General features: G+C 42.1%; 1 protein-coding gene across 1 annotated transcript in view; it reads left to right on the top strand.

The window, feature by feature from the left end:
• The first annotated feature begins 687 nt into the window (after positions 1–687).
• Positions 688–27,175, top strand: part of PPM1H (protein phosphatase, Mg2+/Mn2+ dependent 1H) — a 263,040-nt gene continuing 236,552 nt past the window's right edge. The window contains exon 1 of the mRNA XM_060025145.1: positions 688–1,461. Within this exon, the coding sequence (XP_059881128.1) occupies positions 1,217–1,461 (245 nt within the window). The 5' untranslated portion in view covers positions 688–1,216. The remainder of the gene's footprint in view (positions 1,462–27,175) is intronic.

The following is a 27,175-nucleotide window of genomic DNA, read 5'->3' as shown; positions in this document are numbered from 1 at the left end:
ATCGTTTGCAGACATTTTATTCACTTTTACTTTAGCATTTGAGTTGCTTTGTTATATTTAAATTCCTCCAGTTTTAAAGTGCCCCTAGATAATTTTATAACAATGTTTCGAATTAAGAAGAGAAAAGGCTGCATTCAGTGTATCAAGGGTCAGCTTTGAAAAGATACTTTGGTTTCGCTGTTACGTTGAAGGAAAATGCTTGTATAAATCTATTAAGCGGTTAACTACTAGGTAAAATGGTGCTTTTTTCTGATTTCTTAGAGCTCTTTTGTTTTCTTCGCCATTAAGCTTATTCTGGGTTCGAAACAGGGTCTGCCCCGCAGATAATGATGCCTGTGGTGGTAATAAAAAAAAAGAAAAGGAATTTTAGAAATGCCTAGGGAAAAACTTTTAATGATTTTTGTGCAACCATTGTGGGTTGTTGCTTTTTGTTTCTTGAAAGCGCCGAAATCTCTCACACCAGGTGTTCCTCTTTCCACTACAGAACTTGGAGCCGTCCCACCGGGATTCCACCTGTCTCCCCTTTCAGCTCCCGAAGTTTCCTTTCTCGAAGGCGTAGGCGGCATTTCTCCTCGAGTGGATTCAACTGGCTTTTCCCGGAGGCCCGGCTCCACGTGACCTCCCCTAACACCTGTACAGCCACCAGCTCACAGCGCCCCCATCCTCTCCGCCAGGTACAGACCCAGCGTGGCTCCTCCTCCCCCAGGAGGTCACGGTCCGGGTGCGAGCCTCGCTCGGGCCGGCAGGGGAGGGGCTGAGCTACGGCCCCGCAGCCGCTGGAGCCCTTGCAGCCGTATTATCACATGACTCGACGGCGGCGGTAGCCTTGGCAGCAGCTGCGCCGGCTCCGCGGACTCGCCGGGTGGGCTCAGTTCCGCTCACGCAGGAGTCGAGCGCAGCAGGCGGGGAAGGGACCTGCTGAAGGTGCGGCCTCCCAGCCGCTCCCGGAGCGCTCGGCATCTCCCCCGGCCCGGCCGGCCCGCTCCATGCCGCTCCATTGCGGAAGTGTAGCGGGGGGAGGGGGCGGCGGCGGCTGCACTGAGCGCGGGAGGCCGGAGCTCGGCCCCTTGCAGCACTAGGCTCTGGGAGCAGCGCGGCGCGCCCACCGGCCCGGCTGCCCGTGCGCCCGCCGCAGCCTGCATGCCCCGCGCTGCGCCTCGCCCGGCCCCAGCCGCCGCCCACTGCTCGCACCGCTGCTGCCGGGCGCCGGAGTAATATGCTCACTCGAGTGAAATCTGCCGTGGCCAATTTCATGGGCGGCATCATGGCTGGCAGCTCAGGCTCCGAGCACGGCGGCGGCGGCTGCGGAGGCTCGGACCTGCCCCTGCGCTTCCCCTACGGGCGACCCGAGTTCCTGGGGCTGTCTCAGGACGAGGTGGAGTGCAGCGCCGACCACATCGCCCGCCCTATCCTCATTCTCAAGGAGACCCGGCGGCTGCCCTGGGCCACTGGCTACGCAGAGTGAGTGCAGCGACACCGGCGGCGCCCCTGCTCTCCTCGCGGCCCTTCCCCGCACGCTTCCAGCCCTCCTCTCTCCTTGTTCCTCGGCCCCAGGGCCCTCCGCTGGCCGCTGGCGTCCAGGCCTCGGCGGGCACCTCTTTACTGACACTGGCCATTTCTCTCTTCTCCCACTCCCCTTTCCCCCAACCCCGAGGGCGCGGCGTCTCCAGCCCGGGTTTGGGTGGTAGATGGGTGGGTGGCAGCGCTGGACCGTGGGAAAGCTAAGGCTGGACGCGGCTGTGAACCTGGTGGCTGTGACACTTGGAAGAAAGAGCGTGGAACAGCTCTGCTGAAGTTTGAAACACAGAAGGGAAATCTGGTATCTGTGCTCCCATTACCCCCAAATCTTTGTGCCTCCGCGTGAAGTTTGTGCGGTAGAGCTTGGAGGAACTGTCCCTGCGCCAGGGTTTGCGGGGTGGGGCGGTTGTCCGAGCCCTGGAAGCGGCTGCGGCCCCGTGCTTGGTTGCACAGTTCAGAAGGTCTCAGTTTCTCTGATTTCAGCCTAAGAGCTCATTCGCTTGTCCTTTAGCAGGTAGGAAAACCTGCGCCTTTAGTAAACGCCAATATTGTTTCCCCCTGTCCTTGGGGAGGGGGAAACTTCTTCCAGGTGTCTAATGATAGCATTTTGGTAATCAGTTTTGGCAATTAAGCGAGAGTTTGAGTGATCTGCTATTTCGAGAACCGGTTGAGTTAGGTTGACGACCTGGAGTGGAACTGGGAAAGGAGAGAGGAAGGATTTTAATGGCCTTCCCCCAACCCTACGGCTACTCTTCCATTCACCATTAATGACCGTTTTATGAACGTTAGGGTAATGTTTCTTCCCCTATTCAGCGTTATGAAACTGGGAAACTCGGAAGGTGGAATTTAGCAGACCGGAGTTCCGGGATTAATAATGACCAGGTGGGTGTGCAAAAGTGCACGCAAACCCTTGGTGCCTGGCACACCTGCCCCTTTTCCTTTAACTTCATCCGCTCTATTATCTTGGCCCTCCCTTACCAGTGCACAGCCTCGCCCGCTGATTGGTTCATCGGGGAACCAATCAGCTCTCCCGACGCCTGGGCGCTTCGATGCTGACCCTGTTCTGGTGTCCCGGATACCCCCGAGCAGGCCTGGTTCCCGACGCTCCGGGTTCCCGGGTAAGGGTTGGTTTGGGAGACGCTCTTCCTAGAATCTCGAATTCTCTTTTCCTTTGCCTTTCATCATACAACCATTTCTCCACCGGCTGAAATAGAAAATATATATAATTGGGGATAGATGACTGGAGTGTGTAAAAACAGGACACAGAAGTGAGAGTGATGGGTGCTAAAACAATAAAATTTAACACATAATAAAGGGCAAAGCATGGTAGAGAACGGTGAGGTTGGGGAGGTAGAAAATATCATTATACGTTTCAGGAGAAAACCAAAGCAAAAACACCTGTGTGAGGGAAAAGTGCCTGCCAAAACACCAAGTACTGTTTCTCGATTGAAAAAAAAAAAGTTTAAACGACCATTTGGACCTTTGCAAGGCCAAAGGCAACTTGGAGGCATACGGTGTCCTACAATTCTGTAGGTGGGGCACCTCGTGCCTGTCAAAAACCTAAATGTGAGGGCCCATTGTCACTCCAGTGGGTTCCCCAGGGCAAGGGCACCTATCTGAAGGGCAGAGAAATAAGAAGAAAGATGTTTAAAACACAGAATGTGGAAGCTACTTGGACACGCAAAAGGAGTACCTCAGTTAGCAGGAAGGAAAGGAAAGGGGAAAAAAAACCCGTTTCAAAATGTTTGGATCCTATGACAAGCACACGATGTGCCAAGGGCTGTAAAGAATATAAGGGAATCTGAAATGAGACGTGTGGGAGGCGTATAGCTTCCTTATCTCTAAGAAGCTTATCTTACCCTAGTCTAGGACACGAGGGAGGTTCAGTTGTAGGTTCGAAAGGCCACTGTAAGATGTTTAATTATTAAATCTAGTTATAAAAGTAGTACATACTTGTTAATTCAAGCAGAGACCTGTATACAAATGTTGTCTTGTCACTTCCCTCTGTCAGATGTTGTACTGTACCACTTCCTCAAACTTTGAACTATAGTTTATCTTCCTGCAAAAATACATCCTGAATGATCAAAATGGCTGAAATAGGGAAGACGAGAGACAGACAAGTAGGAACTGTGGTTACGGTCAGAGGCCACTTCCAGTAATACTGCCCAGGATATACTGGGAGGAGGAATTCTCTTTGTTCTGGAACGTCCCTTAGAGGGATAGGATTGGTAGGAAGATTGCTCAGAGTGGGGATCAGAGCGGTGCTCAGAGTCCCAGCTTGAATCAGAAGTGGTTTGTTTCCAGAAAGTGAGCTACTTTTTAAGCCTTCCTGGGGAGGAAGAATTGGCATCACTTGGTGACTGAGGAGTTAGAGGAGAGTTGAACTCTAGTGTTGTTGAACTTTTGTATGGTAGGAAAAAAAAAAAAAGGTGAGGGTTTCCCTGTTGGCGCAGTGGTTGAGAATCTGCCTGCTAATGCAGGGGACACGGGTTCGAGCCCTGGTCTGGGAGAATCCCACATGCCGCGGAGCAACTAGGCCCGTGAGCCACAACTACTGAGCCTGCACGTCTGGAGCCTGTGCTCCGCAACAAGAGAGGCCACGATAGAGGCCCGCGCACCGTGATGAAGAGTGGCCCCCGCTTGCCACAACTAGAGAAAGCCCTCGCACAGAAACGAAGACCCAACACAGCAAAAATTAATTAATTACTAAACTCCTACCCTGAACATCTTAAAAAAAAAGGTAAAATGGTCTATTTTTTGCAACATATTGTTAATCCCTTTAAGAAGGAGATACTCTGTAGGTTATAGAACTAGAGAATTAGCTTAAGTGATCCCTGTAAGATTTGGGGATCCAGAAACAGAAGTCCCTCATTTATTCAGTATTTATTGGCATTGTGCGAGGTGGAATTTCCTGCTCCTCAGAAAGCCTCCTATCGTGGCTGAGAAGTTTAGCCATTTGATTCAGGGCTGTATGCTAGGTTGTAAAGCATTGTAGTTACAGATAACATCCACGGAGCTAAAATCTTTCCAAAAACATTGATTAGCAAGTTTTATTTTTTAGTTTGGTGTTGAATCACTGACTTAGCCTGTTAGACCTGCTCAGAGAGAGCCCATGGGAAACAATAGTCGGACCCAGAGACCTCACATGGTAGCTGCTTCCTTTCTTTTCCACAAGTTTAAATAACCACCCAAGTGCTTCAAGGACCCGGAAGTCAGTTCAGTTTTTAATAGGTTAGAAGTGCATTTTGACTTTTCTTCTTCTTGACCTTTTTCCCAACCTCTTTCCCACTGATGGTCAGTTGGATGTAGTGGATGTGGAGTTTGTGCCTGAAACTACGACAGTAGATAATGCAGAGAATATGCAGTGCTCTGTATATGAAAGCATCATATTCAAGTTTTATCAGTGGTAAATTTCTTTGCTTGTACAGAAAGAATAAATCATAATTATAGTATTATCTTATTTAGAGTATATCTGTAACTATGCAATTTTTTTCCTATTACCTTTCTTATAAAAGTGCCCCAGACGTGGGTATTTAAAGAAAGCTACTTTGAGAGTTTCTGTTAAATGTGCATTATATAAGTTCTTTCTGCCTCACGAAGTTCAAGATTGTGAAAATTTTGTTGAAATTTAACCTTATTTAAATCCAGCAAACGGCCCACAAGTACTTGGATTTATTTTGGAATCTGTAGGCTCTTCCATCTCCCCAGTCATTGGCACTAATTAGCAATTACGAATAAATTGCATTAGTTGGCTGTGTATTGTTTTTTTTGACATCTTTATTAGAGTATAATTGCTTTATAATGGTGTGTTAGTTTCTGCTTTATAACAAAGTGAATCAGTTATACATATGTTCCCATATCTCTTCCCTCTTTCGTCTCCCTCCCACACTCCCTATCCCACCCCTCTAGGTGGTCACAAACCACCTAGCTGATCTCCCTGTGCTGTGCGGCTGCTTCCCACTAGCTATCTATTTTATGTTTGGTAGTGTATATATGTCCATGCCACTCTCTCACTTCGTCCCAGCTTACCCTTCCCCCTCCCTGTGTCCTCAAGTCCATTCTCAAGTAGGTCTGTGTCTTTATTCCCATTCTCTAGTAGGTCTGTGTCTTTATTCCCATCTTACCCCTAGGTTCTTCATGACATTTTTTTTTCTTAGATTCCATATATATATGTTAGCGTATGGTATTTGTCTTTCTCTTTCTGACTTACTTCACTCTGTATGCAGCTCAATAACAAAAAAACAAACAGCCCAATCCAAAAATGGGCTGTGTATTGCTGATAGCAGAGAAACCGCTATTTCTCCGACCGCAGAGCTCAGAAATCCCCTGCCCTTTGTTTTTCCCTTCTGGCCTCTAGTACACCCACCCCTCTTACACCTGGTAGCAGAGCTCCTCCCTGGGAACTCCCTCTTTGACTTTTGCAACTGAAGAACCTTGAGGTTCTCCACTTCTTGTTGGATAAGGAGGAAAAGAAATGAGTGGGGTGTGGTGTTAGGGGGCTTTCACTTAACAGAGCTCTCCATAGCACTTTTCTGCAGATCCGTGCAGAGTAGCCTAAAATATTTCATCTACCTTTCTACTAACCTGCAGAAGGTATTAATTTCCTATTTGAAAGCAGGTGGCTAAGCTCTCCTCCATTTTTCAGATTATAAGGAAGTCGTCCCCTCAGGGGTGGAGCTCCTGGGCTGTCCTTTTTCTTAGAAACATGGATCAGCTTCCTTCAAAGACTAGTGATGCTTCAGGTAGAGGATTTAATTATCGCAAGGGGTTGTGTTTATCCTGTGTTGCAGCCCCAGTTACATAGACATCGTCTCTGATTTTGCCCCACCACACGGTGCTTCCTTATTATATCAACAGTTACATCCATACCGACTGATAACTTAAAACTGACTGCATGATAGAATTGTTTTCTAAAAATGTATAATGTTATTGAAGATAACTTAGAAATTTGAGATATAATTGACACGACATACTAGTTTCAAGTGTACAGCATGATTCAATATATGCATGTACTGTGAAATAATCACCACAATAAGTCTAGTTAACACCCATCACCACACACAGATAGTTTTTTTTGTGATGAGAACTTTTACTCTTAGCAACTTTCAAATATACAGTACAGTATTATTAACTATAGTCACCATGCTGTACATTACATCCCCAGGACTTATTTGATAACTGGAAGTTTGTACAATTCTGTGTCTGTGAGTTTGGTTGTTTTTTTCTTTTCTTTATTTAGGTAAGAAGTGGATTTATTTAGAGAGAAACACACTCCACAGAGTGTGGGCCATCTCAGAGGGCAAGAGTGGCCAGTTTTTTGCTTCTTTAAGATTCCAAATGTAAGTGAGATCATATGGTATTTGTCTTTCTCTGAGTTATTTCACTTAGCATAATGCCCTTAAGGTCCATTCATGTTGTTGTCAATGGCAGGATTTCCTTCTTTTTTATGGCTGAATAATATTCCAGTATATATATGGAATATTATATATATGGAATATATATATATCTCATTTTTTTTAATTCATCCATTGAGGGACACTTAGGTTGTTTCCATGTCTTGGCTGCTGTAAATAATGTTGCAGTGAACTTGGTAACGCAGATATCTTTTTGAGTTAGTATTTTTGTTTCCTTCAGATAAATACCCAGAAGTGGAATTGCTAGATCATATGATAGTTCTATTTTTAATTTTTTGAGAGATCTCCGTACTGTTTTCCATATTGGCTACACGAATTTATCTTCCCATCAATAATGCACAAAGGTTCCTTTTTTCCACATCTTTATCGACACTTGTTATTTCTCATCTTTTTGATAATAGCCATTCTAAGAGGTGTGAGATGGTATTTTATTGTGGTTCTGATTTGCGTTTCCCTCATGATTAGTGATATTGAACACTTTTTCATGTACCTATTGGCCATCTGTATGTCTTTGGCAAAATGTCTATTTGTATCCTCCACTCATTTTAAAAATCAGATTTTTTTTTTTTTTGCTGTTTACTTATATGAGTTCTTTATATATTTTGGCTATAAACCGCTTATCAGATATGTGATTTGCAAATATTTTCTCCCATTCGGTAGATTACCTTTTCATTTCTTTGATGGTTTCCTTTGCTGTGCAGAAGCTTTTGAGTGTGATGTAATTCTACTTGTTTATTTTTACTCTTGTTTCCTTTGCTTTTGGTGTCAAATCCAAAAACTCATCACCAAGATCAATGTCAAGGAGGCTACTGCCTATGTTTTCTAGGAGTTTCATGGGTTCAGGTCTTACATTCAAGTTTTTAATCCATTTTGAGTTAATTTCATGTATGATATAAGGTAGTAATTCAGTTTTTCTTTTGCATGTGCTGTCCATTTTCCCCAACACCACTTATGAAGAGACTGACCTTTCCCCACTGTATGTTCTTGGCTGCTTTGTCGTAAGTTAATTTACCATATAGGTATGAGTTTATTTCTGGACTCTTTTCTGGACTCTTTCTGCTCCATTGATCTATGTGTCTGTTTTCATGCCCATACCATACTGTTTGGATTTACTGTCACTTTATAATATAGTTTTAAATCAGGAATGTGATGCCTCCAGTTTCGTTCTTGTTAAAGATTGCTTTGGCTATTTGAGGTCTAATGTGGTTCCATACAAATTTTAGGATTGTTTGTTCTATTTCTGTGAAAGATGCCATTGTAATTTTGATAGGAATTGCGTTGAAACTGTAGATTGCTTTGAGTAGTATGGACATTTTAACAATATTCTTTCAACTCATGATCATAGAATATCTTTTCATTTATTTGTGTCTTCAACTTAATTTATCAGTATCTTATAGTTTTCAGTGTGCAGGTCTGGTCTTTTACCTCCTTGGTTACGTTTATTCCTATTTTATTCTTTTTGATGCATGTAAATGGACTTGTTTTCTTAACTAAAAAATTTTAAAGATAAGTTAGTTTAAAAATTAAGTGTCTTTATAATTTTCTCTGATTTGCCTAATTTGAACAGAGGATTGATATTTTTCCCCCTTGAATTTATGCCATTCTCCCTCAGGAAATAAACAACATTCATCTGCTTCCATTACTTCTCTCATCCAATCAATGAAATCATTTCATTTGTATGCTGGGTCCATAATATAAGACACAGTCATCATCCTCAAGAAAATCTTACGGCGTAGTCTTTCCCCCTTTAGTGTCATTCTTTGAAATTAAATTGAAGTGAAATCATGGACTATTAAGATTACAAGAGACCAGCACTGCGGGTGGGGGAAGTTGTTTGTTTTGTTTTTAATGTCTTAATGCTTCTGGGCAATTTCAAATCTCAGTATTTGGAGCCTTTAAGTCACACTAGGGAAGCAAATTGTTCTTTTCAGCAAGCATTATGATTAGCTGCGAAGCCCTCTGTACCTGAAGGTCGCAAGACCTTTATACATACCTGTATAAAGGTATGAATAAAGAAAAAATTATCCTGACACTTGTTAAAAAGGTAAGAAAGACTTTATTCAAGACTATTGCAATAGGGGCATTGTATTAGGGGAGAGAGATCAGACTCAACTCCAACTACAGCAAAGACAGATGGAAATTTATAACCCAAGAACAGAGTGATGAGGTCAGTGGATGGAAAATTACTAAGAGGAAATGTCAAAGATAGGGGGATTCTTGCTGAAGGTAGGTCAAGGAATTATACATCAAAGGTAGGAGATGAGGAAATTGATGATCAGGGGTGATCAGATTTGACTGCTAAGTAGGGACATAAAGAAACCAACTTTCTTATTTACTATCAGCAACGGTTCATGAAATAAAGGATATCTTAAATCAGAAGTGTAGAGGCATATAATCTCAGCAAAAAGAACAGTTTTTAGTTTTTTGAAAACGCTATGCTCCTATTTTTCTAGTTTTTCACAGACTCAAAACCATGTATTTTACCTGTCCTGGGGGATTCCCAAGACCCTTTACAGTTGTAAACTTTGTGAGTTACTGGGATTAGGCTGAGAACCAGTGTCTTTCCTTCCAGGCTGTGGTTACTCCCCGTGGGGCCTGCTGTCTCCTTTATTGTGATTACAATTTTGAATTCCCCCAGTACTTTATTATGAAAATTTTCAAATATCCAGAAAAGTTGAAACCATTATATACTTAGCACCCGTATGTGCCCACCATCTAGATTCTACAATGCACATTGTGCTGTATTTAATCATTTGCCTACCCATCAGTCCATTCTTTTTATTTTTAAGTGTGTATTTCCTTTGGTCCAATGGCATTGATTTATGCTATTAAGTTATTTTCCACAGTAAATTAAAAGTTAGGTTTGAGTAGCTTTGACTTTCTCAGTCGAGAAAGCCACCAAACCATTAGGTCCTCATCCATGTGAGGGGGGCAGGAGGGGACCCAGATTTAACTCTTACAACTTGGTGCCCTGCAGATGCTCACTCAGTCCGTATGCTTTCCATAACTTAGCACTCACATAACTGAGAGCTTTACATGGGGTCAAACTGAAAAGTAGAAAGAGTTGACACATCTCTTTGCTGTGCTCTTGTTCAATTAAATCAGTGGGAAATTGGTTTAAAACTTGAGTCACTCCTCTTTTCAGCTGGTAGCCAGTCAGGTGAATATTATCTGAGGAGTAGTCTGTTTAGAAAAGACTTCAGAAAGTGTCGCCTGAAAAGTGCTTAGTGAATAATAAAGACACCATTGCTCTGTGTTTACCTTACTTCTGAAGCAGATGTAATCCACTGGGAAATTTAGGGAAATTAAAGTACTTGCTTAATTGCTCTTTTTCCAGTGAGGAATGTGAATCCATTGTGCTTTCTTTGATACACAATTTCTGACTTAGTTTTCTTTAAATGACTGTAAAATTTAAATGCTTACCTGTATTTTCTTTCTATGCTTATGAGAAAAGATAATGATACCACCAAGTTACATCTGTAGAGCTCTGTATAGTCCCTGCCATGTATACTTACATATAAGCATCTGTTAGCCATGTTTAATAAAAGGAAAATGAGGCCCAGAGAGAACGTAAGTTACTTTAGAATCTCATACCGTCCCGTGATCCTAGTTGTGACCATGGCTGAATCATTGAACCTGACCATTTGTTGTGTGAAATTTTTCATTAATAAAAAGCCATCATATCCTCATAAACAAAATGCCACAGAAGAGAATGTGTAATGTATTTAACTACTCAAAGGAAACTAATAAAGCCTAATCTCTAGGTGTCTTTAAATTCCGTAAGGGCAAATTAGCACATCAAGTTTTGTATGAAAGGATGCTTTTCAAAGCTTTTAAAAATAGTTCTACTGAGTATAATATACCTTTTAAAAATTAACTTTCTTAATATATGTGTATTTCCTATGTTTAACGGTCCAGATATTTTCAAAATTACCATCTTTTCCTCACTTCAAATTGCTTTTCCCCCCCCATTTTAATGTTTTTGGAAACCCTGTAAATCTTAAAACCAATCTGTACATTTTATGTAGTGATGTTTTTCTAAAGTTAATAAATAGATCATGTGTTTTACTATTATTTACTACTTAGACATGAGGAAATAGACTGAGGAATTTTGAATAATGAGGCCCAAGTCCTGAGTCAGGTTTTATGAGACAGTTCTTTTAAAAATTACTTTGGGAATTCTGTTACCTAAGTTCTTACTTCTTAAGAGCAATCAAGTCTGAATGGAATGTTTCAACTTCGAGGGCCAGCAAGGCCAGCAGTGCTCGGAGTGGCCTTCATTTGCTGGTCCTTGGCCTCATGGGCTCCTGCAGGGCTGTCTTGGGGGAGTGTATGCCTTGGTGTCTTGGACTAGTCAGGTCTAATGGAGCCTTGCTGGCTGGCTGGGCTGTGTAATGAATCATTGCAGGGCTGTGGGAGAGACCAATTATTTGCCAAGCTGAGGTGACTGAAGTGATTCGTGCCACTCTACTGTCCTTTCAGGGAGTTGACAGACAGACATTTAAGCTATTGAAGAACAGTGCCTTTCTACCAGATAACCTTTTTCATATAAGCATAGGAGGGGAAAAAAATCTCAAGTGATAAATTGATTTTTTAAATAAAAGTGCAGTGAATTATTGAATTGCTATATTTAAGTGGTTGGCCACGGTGTACTAATAGTCATGCTTTACCTTTTTGAAGAGATGAACATTGACAAGTTATGTTTAGAACACACAACTGGCAAAAATAAGAGATAGAAAATAAATGCTTAGTAGGAAGCAGATTTTAAGGGACGCTGAATATGGATAGCTCATAAGAGGATGTCAGGGGACGGAGGGAACCAAACTGGTATTACTCTAGAAAGAACTATTAAGTGGGTTTTTTGTGGTTGTTTGTTTTGTTTTTGTTTTAATATAGAAGAGGAAATAACCACAGTATTTTGTTGCAAACAAATAGCCTATGAGGATACTATAGCCTAAAATATATGTTTGGGAAACACCAAGCGATTTTTTTTTAGCCTTTACCCCGTAAAGTAGGGTTTAGAATAGAGCCAAAGAGCCAGATTAGATGGCCTCTTGGCACCCTGCCCTGTGGTTATTAATAATGGGACCATGCTGCCTGGTTGTTAGAACCAGGTGTCCAGAGCTGGGCTGGTGATTCAGTACAGCAGCAAATGGGAAGAAAAGAAGAATTGGCAACTCAGACTACAGCAGCTGGTGTTTATTCTTTAAAATATCCAGGTGCTCAGATGGGAATTGCAGGGGCCTGGCGTTGAAGCCCTGCCTCTCGTCCTCTCTCTGTGTCCCTGGTCATCAGGTCAGTGCTGACAGCGGCCACTTGGCCACGCTGGCCCTTTCCCACCTCGCATACTACCTGAAGTCCTGCCTGCTGCCTTGCCACCCTCAGGGGCACCACGAGGTGTCCTTGGTCTTGGGTGTCATGGGTCTTCGGTGGTGCTGTGGATTCCCTGCAGTCCTGGTTCCCAACCTTCTCTATTATGCACCCATTTATTTATTTATTTTCTTGGCTGGATCCCTCATGAACGATCTTGTCCGGCAAGCTGTATAAAAAATAAGTATTGCTGCCCCTTAACATTTTTTTAACCAGACACAGTATTTTCTAACCAGTAGGAGGGGTGGGTGTGGTAATAACATTTAAGCCTAATGCTAAGGATTCACCTTGGTTTCAGTTACTGTATGAGTCCTTACTGCGCACAGCCTATTTTTCATTAGCTTTTTCCCCTTCAGTATTTAAAATAGCTTAGGTATGTTATTGCTGCCTTCCCTGATTCGTAAGGAGCATGGACCACGAGTTGGAACTCTGCTGACAGGCTTGGCTTTTGTACCACCCCTGGGTTTTCAGCTCAGATTCACGTCAAGATTATTTTGTTTGGGATTCGAATGTGTAACACCTTCCCAGAGCACATTACTTCAAAGTCCCCGACGTCCTTTTCCTTGTTGAAAAATTATGTTTTAATAGTTTTATTTTCTTAGCTCGCAAAGTGTTGCAAGTTGCCTGAGAAGCCTGATGCTTGTCAGCTGTAGATGTAATTAAACTCACGCGAGAGTTTTGTTTTGTTTTTTCTAGCAGAGTTTTGACCCTTGGGCAAAAGTTTATATTGTAACAATTTTTAAAAAATTAATTAGTTAATTTTTATTTATTTTTGGCTGCGTTGGGTCTTCGTGGCTGCGCGCGGGCTTTCTCTAGTCGCGGTGCATGGGCTTCTCATTGCAGTGGTTTTTCCTGTTGCAGAGCACGGGCTCCAGGGCGCTCGGGCTTCAGTAGTTGTGGCACACGGGCTCCATGGGCTCAGTTGTGGCTCGTGGGCCCTAGAGTGTGAGCTCATAGTTGTGGCGCACGGGCTTAGTCGCTCCGCAGCATGCGGGATCTTCCTAGACCAGGGCTCGAACCCATCTCTTCTGTATTGGCAGGCGGACTCACAACCCCTGTGCCACCAGGGAAGCTGTCTTGTAACAATTTCTGTCATCCACTGACTATGGGTGAGAAGAACTTAAAAACATCTTTGGATGTCTTCTAACCTGCCAAGGTAGAGGAAGGCATCGATCAGTCAGGAACATAGAATTAGTGTTTTTAAAACGATATACTTTTTTCCTCATCACAGAATTGATATGTGTGCACTGTAGGCACTTTAAAATTCTTATAAGTACTATAAAGAACGTAAAAATTATCCATAAATTCTATCATTCATAATCAGCTTCAACTGATAATTTCTATCTCTAAGTACAATTGTATTTGTTTACGAAATGGGATAATTCTACATACTGATTAGTTTTTTCACCTGAAATGGAGTGACTATCTCTCCATGTAAATACATATTTCACTCTGTAATTTTTAATTGTTCCATTGTATTCCATTGATGATTTTAACATACTTTTTTTTTTTTTTTTTGGTGGTAACCAATTTTTTACTATTAAAAACAGTCCTGGGATGGACTTCCCTGGCAGTCCAGTGGTTGAGACTCCCCCTTCCCCTGCAGGGGGCACAGGTTCGATCCCTGGTCGGGGAACCAAGATCCCACATGCTGTGTTTTGTGGCCAAAAAAAAAAAACAGTCCTGGGATGAATATCCTTGAAGCCAAATCTTCATTAAACCATAATTTGAAAAGTGACATTTTTTCTGAGAAAAATGTTCAAATTGGACTTCTCCAGTATTTCTAGAGACATTATTCAATAGTTTGAAAAGATCAACATTCAGGGTGAACATTATTTTGAGAAATGGCAGTCATGTACCTTATTTTAAAGTACTTTACCAAAGTAATGTTTTTGGTGAGCCAGGCTTCTTTTTTATATTTAGGGTTAAATAATTTGGTTTAGAAAAATGACCCTTAAGGACTAGTTTAAGACCCTATTCTGAAGAATTCCCCAATGATTCTGTCGTGTCTTCAGCGCTAAAGGCACTCATTGGCTGTCATGCATTTGAGAGATAATTGGTGACATCTTTTGTTTTTATTTAATTGTTTGAACTTCTAATGAATAATCTTGAGGGTGTGGGCGTTGTCGTATACATTTTAATTCCTCTAATACTTAATATAGAGCTATATACATTAATGCTTAAACATATATACTGGAAATAGTGGGGAGACATAATGAATATAGTTCTTTTAACTTCAAATGAGCAGAGGTTACCTTTGTTCTATGGGTTGATTTCAAATTATGAGCTCAACACCTGGGAATACAACAGTTACCACCATATTTAGAAATTTCAGACAAATGTCTGAATGTCACTACGTGTCTCTTGGAGGCATTGCATGGTATCCTCTGCATCTGGATTTCCCTGTGGGGAAAGGAAAAAATGCATTAGCTTTCTGACTCTTAGCTGGAGGTAAGCAATGAGAAGAGTAAAGTAGACTTCTTGGTATATTTTAATGAGTGGCTGGGAATGGAAGTCTGTCTGTATGGATACTGAGTTCAGAAACCCACTGAAGTTTCTGAACATCAGTCCTTTGTCTGCCCTCTCACCTGCTCAGGTTTTTTTGCTTTTTGTTTTTTCTCTCCATTTTCTTTCTGTTGTTTTTTTGGGGGGTGAGGGTGGAGGTTTGGTATATTCATAAGATGCTTGCTCATTAATCCTTCCTCAGTGCACAAGCTGAAGCATTATTGAATGAAGCGCAATCTATGATTTAGTTCACCTGTGGATTAGATTGTTTATACTGAAACTTGCACTTTTGGTTTGGTATGAAAACTCAAAAGTCACACGAGGTAATTGGTCCATTTCCCTCTCTGCCCAACCTCAGCCCGATATCTTCTAACTTAAAATCATGTGCATGTAGATATGCACCAGTTAGAATAAAATTCTTTACTCAAATTTAATTTCATTAAATTCTCCTAAATTGGTGTCGGTTCCCAGGCTGACTCTGAGAAGTTTTTGTTTTTGTCAGCTATACAGGCACATCTCAGAGATACAGTAGTTTCAATTCCAGACCACTGCAATAAAGTGAATATCACCAATAAAGTGAGTCACATGAATTTTGCAGTTTTTCCCAGTGCGTATAAAATTTATGTTTACACTATACTGTAGTCCAGTGAGTGTACAATAGCATTAGGTCAGAAAAATGTACAAACCTTAGGTAAAAAAATACCTTATTGCTAAAAAATGCTAACAATCATATTAGCTTTCCGTGAATTGTAATCTTTTACATCTTTATTGTAAACTGTTACAATAGTAACATCAAAGATCACTCATCATAGATGACCATAACGAACATAACAACTGAAAAAAACTGAAAATTTGCGAAAATGACCAAAATGTGATACAGAGACATGAAGTGAGCAAATCCTGTTGGAGAAATGGTGCCGATAGATTTGCTTGTTGCAGGGTTGCCACAAACCTTCAATTTGTAAAAAAAAAAAAAAAAAAAAAAAAAAAAGAAAGAAGAAAAAGGAAAAAATACAGTATCTGTGGAGCACAATAAAATGAGGTATGCCTGAATATATGTTATATTTACTGTACTGGAAATTAAAACTGAGAAATTAAAAAAAATTTATAAATTTAGTTAAAAAGAAACATGGAAGCATTTTTAATAAAAAATACCCATGTTTTCCAGAACAAAACCCAATTTAGTAAGAAGAGTGGCATCATTATACACTCACAAGTCCCTTTAGTGTCTGCCTTAATAGAAGACAGCTGGATTCATATCTGCTTCTGCACTTAATAGGTTGTACTATCACACTCATGAGTAAACTCCACTCATACTCATGAAAGAATGAGTGTGAAAAAGGAAAGTAACATCATAGCATTATGATGAAAATAATTTTGACCTCATGTATCCCTTGAAAGGGTCTTTGAGTTTCCCTGGGGTTCCCAGATCATATTTTGAGAACTGCCAGTGTGGAGAATAAACAGTTAACATAACTTTCTGCTTTACTATTTTATTTGGCTGCGCCGGGTCTTAGTTGCTGCGTTTGGGATCTTCTTTGCGGCATGTGGGATCTAGTTCCCTGATCAGGAATCGAACCCCGGGCCCCCTACATTGAGAGTGCGGAGTATTAGCCACTGGACCACCAAGGAAGTCCCTCTGTCTTATTTTTTGAACTCTATTTTACAGATAGAAAACCTTAGACCACTTTAAAAAAGTTCCAGTGGAATGTATCAATAGCTCTTCCACTTCCAATACGAATATTTGTACTGATTCAGGAATACACTTCCACACACTCTGTGGTTTTTATTCCAGATGGTGGAGTACTTTGTTTGCTCCAAAGGGCTGTGTGTCATTATGTTTGGGCTATTTGAGACCATTAGACAGTTGAGAGGGGTTAGTATTGTCTATCTTTAATAGATTAAAAAAAAAAAAAACAATAGGGGCCAGAATTTGCTAGAGTTGGGGTTAAAAGTACAGATCTTTGAGCACGTTAGGTTTATGGCAATTCTGGGATTATTTAATAGTGTATTGTACTGGTTTTCTTTGTACCGTTTATCACAGATTTGCTGTATACTTCACATGAGCTAAGGGGCAAAATATACAGAGATTTTAAGAGGCTTACATTGTTGTTGGGAAGATAAATTCATGAAAAGATTAAAATCTAAGCCTAGTGTGACATAGGAGTAGCATGGTGCTGGGGGAAGATGAGAACCTCAAAGATGCAGCTTGAGGTCATCCTGGCTCTTCTAACCAGCTTATGGCTTCCCCAAGCTGGTTCACTTTATTAGTTCTCAGTTAAGTCATTGACTGAGTCCTTTCCAGCTAGGAGGTGCTGAGTAAGTACCTCCTTACTCAAGCACAGCAGAGGTTGTGCACTGATTAGTTATTTTTTACTGACTTGTAAGGTACTTGTATACAGTTCATAAAAGTTAATGCTTTTTCATTTGCCTTATTTGTTTTATCATGAATAAAATCTCTGGCGGATCTGTTGGCTGCTTTGCATGTTAGCAAAGGTGGTAGTGAATTGAAAATCTAATTACATGTGATTTAATGATACAAACTTCTGAATCTAACAGCCTGGTAAACTCAGGGTGGTGGAATGGAGACTAAGCTTCTTGCCTGGAGGATCGCCTTCCGTCCCCACATCCTGTGCAGCAATGAAGAGTGAGCACCAAGCACGGACTGTAATATTGTTTCTAGAACAAACAAAATAAAAAATTCTAAACAGTTTATCCTGGATTAAAAGGGACTAAATTTATAGGCTTTTTTCCCCCCCTCTAATTCTTGGAGAGTAATGAGGCAGTCACTGTATCCATCCAGATAAGTTTTGATTTGAAGTATTCGTGTAGAAGGACCCATTTTTATCAGTGAGGCAGGTAAAATTATGGTGGTGATGATTCCAGCATAGTTGGTTCCCGTTGGTTCCGCTCTGGGATGACCTTTTTTTAAGGCATGATTCAGTAAGAGCCAAACCATAATTTGTAAAGTATGTAGATGTCTGAATAGAGTATATGAAAAGTTGAAACAGATGTGAAATTGGTAGAAACCTACTGATCCTTCCAGAAAAAAAAGAATGAGGATCACAACCAGTGTTGAATTTAGCTCCTCTGGTTAGCCCCCAGTTGCCTGAGGGTGGGTGACCTGAGGACATCTGTAGTGCTCTCAGAATTGTGCTGTCACTTGGTACAGAGCGAATGTCCTCTACTTTGGCAGTTAAACTGCTGTGGAAAGCAGTTGTACTTGATGGAATTTAAATCAATATCTGTGCTTGTATGCGGCCCTGCAGCCACTTTATCACTCTACTCTTGTCAGCATCTCTGACCTAAGAGTAAAGGACGCGGTATCTTGCTTAAGATTTGGTTTTGAAAACTCATGGAAGTCAAATTATATTTTAAAAGCACTGGGAAGCTGTCTACTTAAAGTTTGTTACTGTGGGACATATTTTCACAGTGTTGAGAATAGTTCTGTTCATCAGTATTGGTTCTTTGTGAGTTGGAGTTGAATATGCTACATTTTTCTATAGTGGAGGATAAATATAGTGGTAGGTTCATTTCAGATGCCAAGTGACCAGCTGCTAGCTTCAATAGCTCTTTGACGATATCAGGGGTCAATGGCTGGGAATGAGTGGTTGGGTCATTACCTACTTCAGCTTCCTCCCTATTTTGCTTTTTGATACTCTGAGAGGATTGATTTCCTTTCGGTATCTGTTCATACCGGAATTGCTTGAGCATCCATTTCTATAGTAGGTTTATTCCAATTTAAATAGGAACGATTCAACACAGTATATACCACTATTTTCTCTCACAAGAAGCACTCTTAGTGTTTGAACTTAACTTACATGTCCTTTCCTGGGATATATTTATTTTTACCGTATCTCAAAGCAGGGTTTTACCTCATCTGTAAAGCTAATTTTGCAGTATTATTAGGAAACTAAGTAATTTAGGTGTTTTGTTCCTTAAATATAATAGGTTAGGTATTTATAAGTTGAAGAGTGAGTTATCTCCATTTCATACTGTATGGCATTCAAGCTTTTTAGAATATGTTATGGGACACACACCAAAAACAAAACAGAAAATGTTTAGATTGTGTTATGTTAGTAAAATAAACAGTTTGATTATTTTTTTAATAAACATAATTTTAACAATCTATGATCAGTAATGCCCACTTTTTTTCCTACAGTAAAAACCATTGAATCATATACTTTATTTTTTAACATGTTTATTGGAATATAATTGCTTTACAATGGTGTGTTTGTTAGTTTCTGCTTTATAACAAAGTGAATCAGTTATACACATGTCCCCATATCTCTTCCCACTTGCGTCTCCCTCCCTCCCACTCTCCCCATCCCACCCCTCTAGGTGGTCACAAAGCACCGAGCTATCTCCCGCTGCTATGCGGCTGCTTCCCACTAGCTATCTATTTTACGTTTGGTAGTGTATATATGTCCATGCTACTCTCTCACTTTGTCCCAGCTTACCCTTCCCCCTCCCCGTATCAAGTCCATTCTCTAGTAGGTCTGTGTCTTTATTCCCGTCTTGCCCTAGGTTCTTCATGACCATTTATTTTGTTTGTTTTGTTTAGATTCCATATACATGTGTTAGCATACGGTATTTGTTTTTCTCTTTCTGACTTACTTCACTCTGTATGACAGACTCTAGGTCCATCCACCTCACTACAAGTAACTCAACTTCGTTTCTTTTTATGGCTGAGTAATATTCCATTGTATATATGTGCCACATCTTCTTTATCCATTCATCTGTTGATGGACACTTAGGTTGCTTCCATGTCCTGGCTATTGTAAATAGAGCTGCAATGAACATTGTGGTACATGACTCTTTTTGAATTATGATTTTCTTAGGGTATATGCCCAGTAGTGGGATTGCTGGGTCGTATGGTAGTTCTATTTTTAGTTTTTTAAGGAAACTCCATACTCTTCTCCATAGTGGCTGTATCAATTTACATTCCCACCAACAGTGCAAGAGGGTTCCCTTTTCTCCACACCCTCGCCAGCATTTATTGTTTGTAGATTTTTTGATGATGGCCATTCTGACCGGTGTGAGATGATATCTCATTGTAGTTTTGATTTGCATTTCTCTAATGACTAATGATGTTGAGCATTCTTTCATGTGCTTGTTGACAATCTGTATATCTTCTTTGGAGAAATGTCTGTTTAGGTCTTCTGCCCATTTTTGGATTGGGTTGTTTGTTTCTTCAGTATTGAGCTGAATAAAGCCCACTTTTAATAAGCCATACCGGGTACAAATAAGACTTAGATTATGTCAGCTAGGTTGACAGGAAACATTGTTAATTCAGTTTTCAGTCAGTTAACATTTATTAAACTCCTACTGAATATAAAGCTCTAAAGTATGAAAATAAATGCATTCCCTATCTTCAAGAAGTTCACAGGTTAGCCGGGGAGATATAGTATGTGTCTAACTATAAGATAGTGAGCTACTGTGATAAAGAAATTCAACAAATGCAATGGGAACTCAGCAAATGGGAACTCAGCCTATAAATTTAGTCCCTTAATTCTGGTGGGATTGGGGAAAATGGGAAGGGGGTTAGCAAAGCTGATGCTTGTCTAAGTCTTGAGGAATGGGTATTGGATAGAGGAGGCATATGAGGGAGACAACAGCATGAGTAAAAGCATGATGGTGTGAAAGTGGCTATTTCTGGGAATTAGAATTATCTTTCGCGACAATTTGTAGGTATACATTTGTTGAAGCTCCTCAGAGAATGTCTCCACCTGGAGCCCAAGCCGCCTGGCACTAGACATAGAATGATCCTGTCTTCTTATGGCAAGAGTGGGTGCTGATAAAATTTTGATTGCTCTTTTTGTTTGCCAGGCATGGCCTCTGCAATCTGTAAGGTTTGTGCTTCCCTTCATTATGGTGAAAAGAACCGTATCTGAATGATGCTTCTGTATTTAGAAATCCTGCTGGGTTGCTCTTGGGATGCACACCTTCACGTTATGTATTGAGGAATGGAGGGGAAATGGGAGATGAGACCTAGTGGGATTTGTCATGGATGGAGGTCTAAGGTGAATTCACTGTGGACCACAACTCTTGCTACAGGAAAGGTAATAATGATGAGGGGCATCCTCCCTCGTGTGCTGGTAGCATCACCTGGATATGTCCTGCAGAAGCTCTGCTACAGTCTGTGCCAAACACCCCCTGGCCTACCTGATTGAATCACCAGGGAAGTAGAGCACATTCTAGAAAACAGGATAGTAGAACTTGAAGGCCCTGCCTAAGGCACAGAGCTGCAGACACTGCTGGTACTGCCTGTGTTTGACAAGACATTAGAGAGCCACTGAAACCCTAAGCCAATTTTTCTTTTGCCCTGAGATTTCTGACTCATTGCAATTAAAATCAAAGTAAGACCTAGTTCAGAAAGTGTCAGACCTTAAAAAAAAAAGTGTACAGAGGCCAGGGACAGGGCTGAAAAGGTAGATTGAGGTGAAGAGAGTGAAGGCCCTTGTATATCATAATAAGGAATTTTATACCATAAATAGTAGGTAGCCACAAAGGATGTTTTTTAGTAATCAGGTGTTGGGAATAACATGATGAGATATTTTGGAAAAATAACTGGTAGGCATAGGAGAGAAACAGGTGAAGGTGAGGTATGATAGTGAATGAAAGAAGAGGGTACTGTTGGAGGGCTTCTAGATGTAGAGCTAGCAGACTGCGGGGGCTGATTGGGAATGAGGAGGAGGTATGCAGTAGGGACATTGAGCACTTTACCCCTTCTCTGATTCTCTTCTTGTCAGGACACATGGGAGGCTTAGACTTTTCTGCTCCCTTTTAAGCTAGGTGAGCCCATATGACTAGTGCTGCCCAGTGTGTTGTGAGCGGAAGTCAAATGTCACTTCCAGGCTGAAGCATTTAACTGTAGTTGGAAGACCTTCCAATATTATCTTCCTCTCATACGATAGTGAGAAGGCTGTGTGTTTCAGATGGTTCATCTACAGGTTGGTGGAGCCTTAGTCCACTGAGTCCCTATAGCGGGGACATTGCCCTGTAGGATTGTTCAGGTATATAGTGATCAATATCTGTTGTGTGAAGCTACTAGGATTTGGGGGATGTTTGTCACATAGCATATTGTGACTGATGCATGGTGGTGGCTTGTAGCCTACATTTGTAGATGGAACCTGCAGTGGAAAATCAGGTTTTACTTATTGTATTTCATTATAGGTGCCACCTGAGAAAGAATCTGCACCCATGCTGGGTTAGAGTTAGGTCGATATCTTTGTAGGATTTCTTAGAGCTTGTAACTCACTGTGGAGAATTTTGAAACTGAGGGAGAGTATGTGTTGCTTCCTAAACGTATCTGACTATGAAATCCATTTACTCACCTTTTTCGGTAAGTGCACTTATTAACGTTTTGAGAAACACAGTTAAGGAAATACCGAATTACACAGCCATGATGGTCTAGGCCTGACACTAATTGCATAAACCAGAAGAGTCTTCAACTGGAAAGGAAGGATAGATTTGAGGGAAAAGTTGAAAGAAGGATGGACAGGAGTGGGACTGACTGGATGTGTAAAGAGGTTTAATTGTTTTCAGTTGCCGTCTCATTTCCGATTGATTCCTTGCCAGTCTGCATAGTGCCTTTCCAGACCTTTTCCTTTGCCCTCCAACTATCAGTCCCATTCGTGCCTCCCTCTGTGTTGGTAGAGGCCCTTACCTTCCCCCCTTACTGGATCTTTGTTCAGCACAAGCTCCTCTTTCAGGCCACCGTGGGACCTCTTTAACATCATCTTTCTTGTCCCCTGGTGTTGGAGATGGAGAAATGTTCCGCCAGAAGTGTTAACGCCTTCTCTCCCTGCCACATACGCTCATATGTGCCCTGACTTCCATTTCCTCTATTTGTAATCCCAGCATCTTGACTCTTCTCGTTGCCTCCCCCTGGGCCCAGAGGTGTGCTAAGTCATTGCTATTGGGTCAAACGGCACATCCCCTCTTCCAGTCCGTATCTCCCCTTCAAGTTACTGGACCCAAAGTTGCTCTCTTTTTGTAACCCCTTTATTTCTTTCCTTACACAAACACACATGGAATGCCTTCTGTATGCCAAGAACCCTTCTGGGCGCCAGGGACACAAAGACGGATTAGAGAGGCCGCTTCCCCCAACGTGTCTCGTGGGAGACCCATCCAACTGAACAGCACAGAGCATTGTGGGGAGACGAGCCCAGGGCGGGGACATCAGAGAAGGCTTCCCACGGGAGGCGTGGCAGGAGCTGAACGATAAAGAAGTCAGCCAGCCAGTGGAGGGGCTGGAGAGGAGAGAGGGGTGGGTGCACAGAGGGGTGAGAGTAGGGTGCACACCAGCAACTGTGGGTGGTCTCCATGCATTGCTTCTACTTCAGTGCTCCTCAGGAAAATGCTTGCCCAAGGTCACCAGTGACTTTTTAGGTTCAAGCAGTCACTTAAATTTGTTCATCTTCCACATCCTCACCAGAGCAGTCATTGCTGCTACTCACTCTCTAGTCCATGAACTCTTGTATCTCTTAACTTCTGGAGACTCCTTCCTCTGGTCCTTTTTCTAATTTTCTAACTCTGCTCCATTTTCTTCTCAGAAATCTCCTCTCAATTGCGCTGTTCCCGGGCTCTCCAAACCTCTCCCCGCTTCTCTTCACCCTCTCCATTAGCTGTTTTATCCATGTGACTTTCATTGGGATTTGAATTTATCTTTAGCCTTGCCTCTCTCCTGAACACTTCCTGTGGTCCCCTCTGCTGTGCTCATACCTTCACTATGCCTGCCTATATTGTGCGCTTTGCATGAGTCTGAATTTAGATTTGTTTGAAATATGAGTGCAAGTTACAGGAGTTGTAAAGGACATGGTAGGTATTCCTTGCTCGTGTATCATTCACGAGCTAATGGTTTTTGACAATGCCAGGTGGAAGCAGTTGGATAATGCCAAGACCTCACTGTGCCAATACCTATGAACAGCTGGGGAACAAACCTGCCTTTAGTTTCCAGAGCTACACTGGTCTGTTAATAAAATTCTGTTGTGTAGGTTTTCTGGCGAGATAGCTTATTCTCTTCTTGTTCAATTACATTATGGTGGATACTTTTTTTTTTTGGTGAATTGCCATATAATTCGGAATAACGTGCATTTGTCTTGTTAGTTTAATTTTAATTTTAATTTTTGGCTGCACTGTGTGGCATGCAGGACCTTAGTTCCCCAGCCAGGGATCGAACCTGGGCCCCCTGCATTGGGAGTGCAGAGTCTTAACCACTGGACCGCCAGGGAAGTCCCTGTGTGGTTAGTTTTATTAAAGCAAAAAAACCACAATCAATTGAGTACATGTATATTGAGTCAGGGTTACTTTCTGGGATGCCATAGGTAGAAAGTGAATTAACTACTTTTGTAGAATGTTTACATTCCTGCCAAATGCTTGCTAATGGTGTTCACCAGTTATTTCCAGTTCTGTTGGGGACGTGGCTGTTCACTGTCTTCCCTTCCTCGACAACCTGGGGACCCTCTAGACAGTGGAGGCTCTGTCCTCCCTGATGAGGACATGTGGAGCCAACCTGAAATGGGCATGTAGAGTGTGTGACAAAGAAACCTTTGTGAACACAGCGTAATATAGCCCATCCTTCCTGATGTACCTTTGCAAATTGTGTCAATATTTGGGAAATTAAAGTCAGTGGTTGCCTGGGGGATGAAAGTGGTTCTAGATTTTTCTTTCTTTTTCTTAATTTTACTTATTTCATTGAAATATAGTTGACATACAAATTCTAGATTTTCTTAGTATCTCAGGCAGTACATTGGGACCGTGAAGAAATAATTCTCTGATAAATGAATGAGTTGTGTAGCTTATGAAGTGGGTTTCACTACTTACCTGAATTTCTAATTAGAGTCCTTTAATGTCATCAGCCTTTTGTGGCATTACGGCTCGCAGGAGTATTGTGAAATGGACGTCATCTTTTCCTTTTTTATTGAAAAAGGGAAACAGGTGAGTTACTCAGAGGTTTAATAAGGTTAGTCAACAAATATTGCCAGGTGCTGTGGCAGGCTTTGGGATTGAATAGTAACCAAGATAAAACCTGGGCCTTCAGGGAGAAAAACAGCAATTAAAGTATCAAGTGATAAGTGCTGGTATGGGGGAGGCTTAGGGTGTTAGGGGCAGGAAGGGAGGGCTACCTACCCCTGAGCTGTGTGCTGAGGAGGTGATGTTGGTTCAGCTGAGATTTGCTAGACACTTTCTCTGTGCAGGTAATGGGATGGGTGTCGGGGATACAGTGGAGAAGAAAAGCATGGCCCTTGTCCTCACAGAGCCTATAGTCAAAGCTGAGACCGAAGGATGAGTGGTAATTAGTGGGAATCTGCCACCGGATCCCCTGAAAGTGGAAACCTATGTGCAAAGGCCTGAAAATAAGTAAATGCTCAGGTCGTAAGACGAGCTGCAGGGGAGCCAGGGCCCGGAGGCTGAATGGCCTCGCACACAGGGAGGGACTCCAGGCACGCTTGTGAAATAATTGTGAAGAGCATACTTATGAAATTAAGGTCAGTAAATGAATTGTACAAGATCACATACACACTTCCTGGAAATATAATATCTTATGCCAAAAACCCCCCAAAAAACCAAACCCAACACATGTTGGATGCTACATTTGATTAAGAAACTTGTTGAAATTGTAAGTTCCCTTTTGGGAGAATAAGGAGAATAATGTAGGGTTTAAAAGTTGGGCAAATGAGTGTAGTTTACAGCTTGTAATATTGTTGGGGAGAAAAAGAGAAGTCAGGGGTGACTCCAGAGTTTTGGGCCTGAGAAACAGGGTGAATAAACGGTAGCTCCATTTTCCAATAGTAAGTCAGGGAGGCCCAGCGAGGAGCTGGTGTAGTGCTGTCCTCTAAGCAGTGGGCTCCAGCGTTCTTTGGCCCAGTCCAACCCCAGATCGGCTCCTCCTAGCTGACACCTAATGGCCGTTTCCACGTCTGTGAGCCAGGGATTAGTCCTAACTCGCAGGGTGCTTGTGAGTATGAAACAAATGTGAGAACAAGAAAGATGGTAAATAATTATTTGTAATTATTTGTTTAATATATACCCCACTCTTACTGGAAGCCCCTCAGGGCAAGGTCTACGTCTGTTTTGTTTACTGCTCTATTCCCAGCCCGGAACCCATAAGTGAGACAAAACTCCCAATAATGATACAGGGGGATCCTGTCCGGGAGGAAAAATAATTTTCTCTGTACCCTTCTGGGTTCTTGGCGGAGACACTGCCCACTCCCCCACTCTGGTAATAAAGACATATTAGCAGGAGTAAAATGGAAGTTTAATCACATGTATGTCTCCTGTATACATAGGAGATACCCAGGGAAACTGATTAACTTCCTGAAACCACTGGACCTCCAGGGAATTCTCCTGAGTTATCACCTTAAATACCTTTGGCTAAAGACAAAAGCTGTGAGAGCCAGTTTTAGGAGGTTATTAGGAAAAGCACAGTAAACAAGGGTAGGGCTGCTGTGCAGATTTAAATTGCTGCCTCTCCACTGATAATAGTTTCTAGAGATTTAGTCATCCTCCTCTTTCCGGAACCAAGAGGGAAACACCCTTACAAATGGAAATTTCCCCTGTATGCTTAAATGTCTCTTACAAAGGGTAACATCTACTAGGTTTTCAGAGTTTCTCTGGTGTTTGCTATTTCTTAAAAATAACCAGCTCAAGATCATCCTTATGCCAGAGAGGCATACTTGGAGGTGGCATATTTTGTTCCCCTTCAGCTCCTAAGAAATTTTATTGCCTAAAATCAAGGAGGCATTATTATTTGTGTGTGTGTGTTACGCGGGCCTCTCACTGTTGTGGCCTCTCCTGTTGCGGAGCATAGGCTCCGGACGCGCAGGCTCAGCAGCCATGGCTCATGGGCCCAGCCGCTCCGCGGCACGTGGGATCCTCCCGGACCGGGGCACGAACCCGCGCCCCCTGCATCGGCAGGCGGACTCCCAACCACTGCGCCACCAGGGAAGCCCAAGGAGGCATTATTTAAAGGTCAAAAAATAGCTAGAGCACCTCCGTGAAGCCAGCTGGCTGGGATTTCCTCCGTTGGGCTGTAGATCCAGATCCCTCCTGGTCACGACTCTGACTTGGTGGTTGTCCACTCCAGTGTTAATTATCAGGTGGGTCGGCCCTGTATCCTCTACAAGCCGGAGACTTTCGAGCCAGAGGAGCAATGTCTTGGAGCTTTATTGTACGTGGAATGTATTTGTTACCTAATGCCTAATGCATTTGTTTCCTAGGGCTGCAGTAAAAAAAAAAAAACAAAGAAAACCCCACCAAATGAGTGGCTTAAAACAACAGAAATTCCTTTTCCCACAATCCTGGAACCGGAAGCCTGAAATCTAGATATTGGCAGGGCCATGCTCCTTCTGAAGGCTCTAGGG

Source organism: Delphinus delphis, chromosome 11 (assembly GCF_949987515.2).
Source record: "Delphinus delphis chromosome 11, mDelDel1.2, whole genome shotgun sequence".
In the NCBI taxonomy this organism is placed as follows: domain Eukaryota; kingdom Metazoa; phylum Chordata; class Mammalia; order Artiodactyla; family Delphinidae; genus Delphinus; species Delphinus delphis.
The sequence above is the reverse complement of the archived record's forward strand: the minus strand, read 5'-3'. Positions and strand labels throughout refer to the sequence as shown.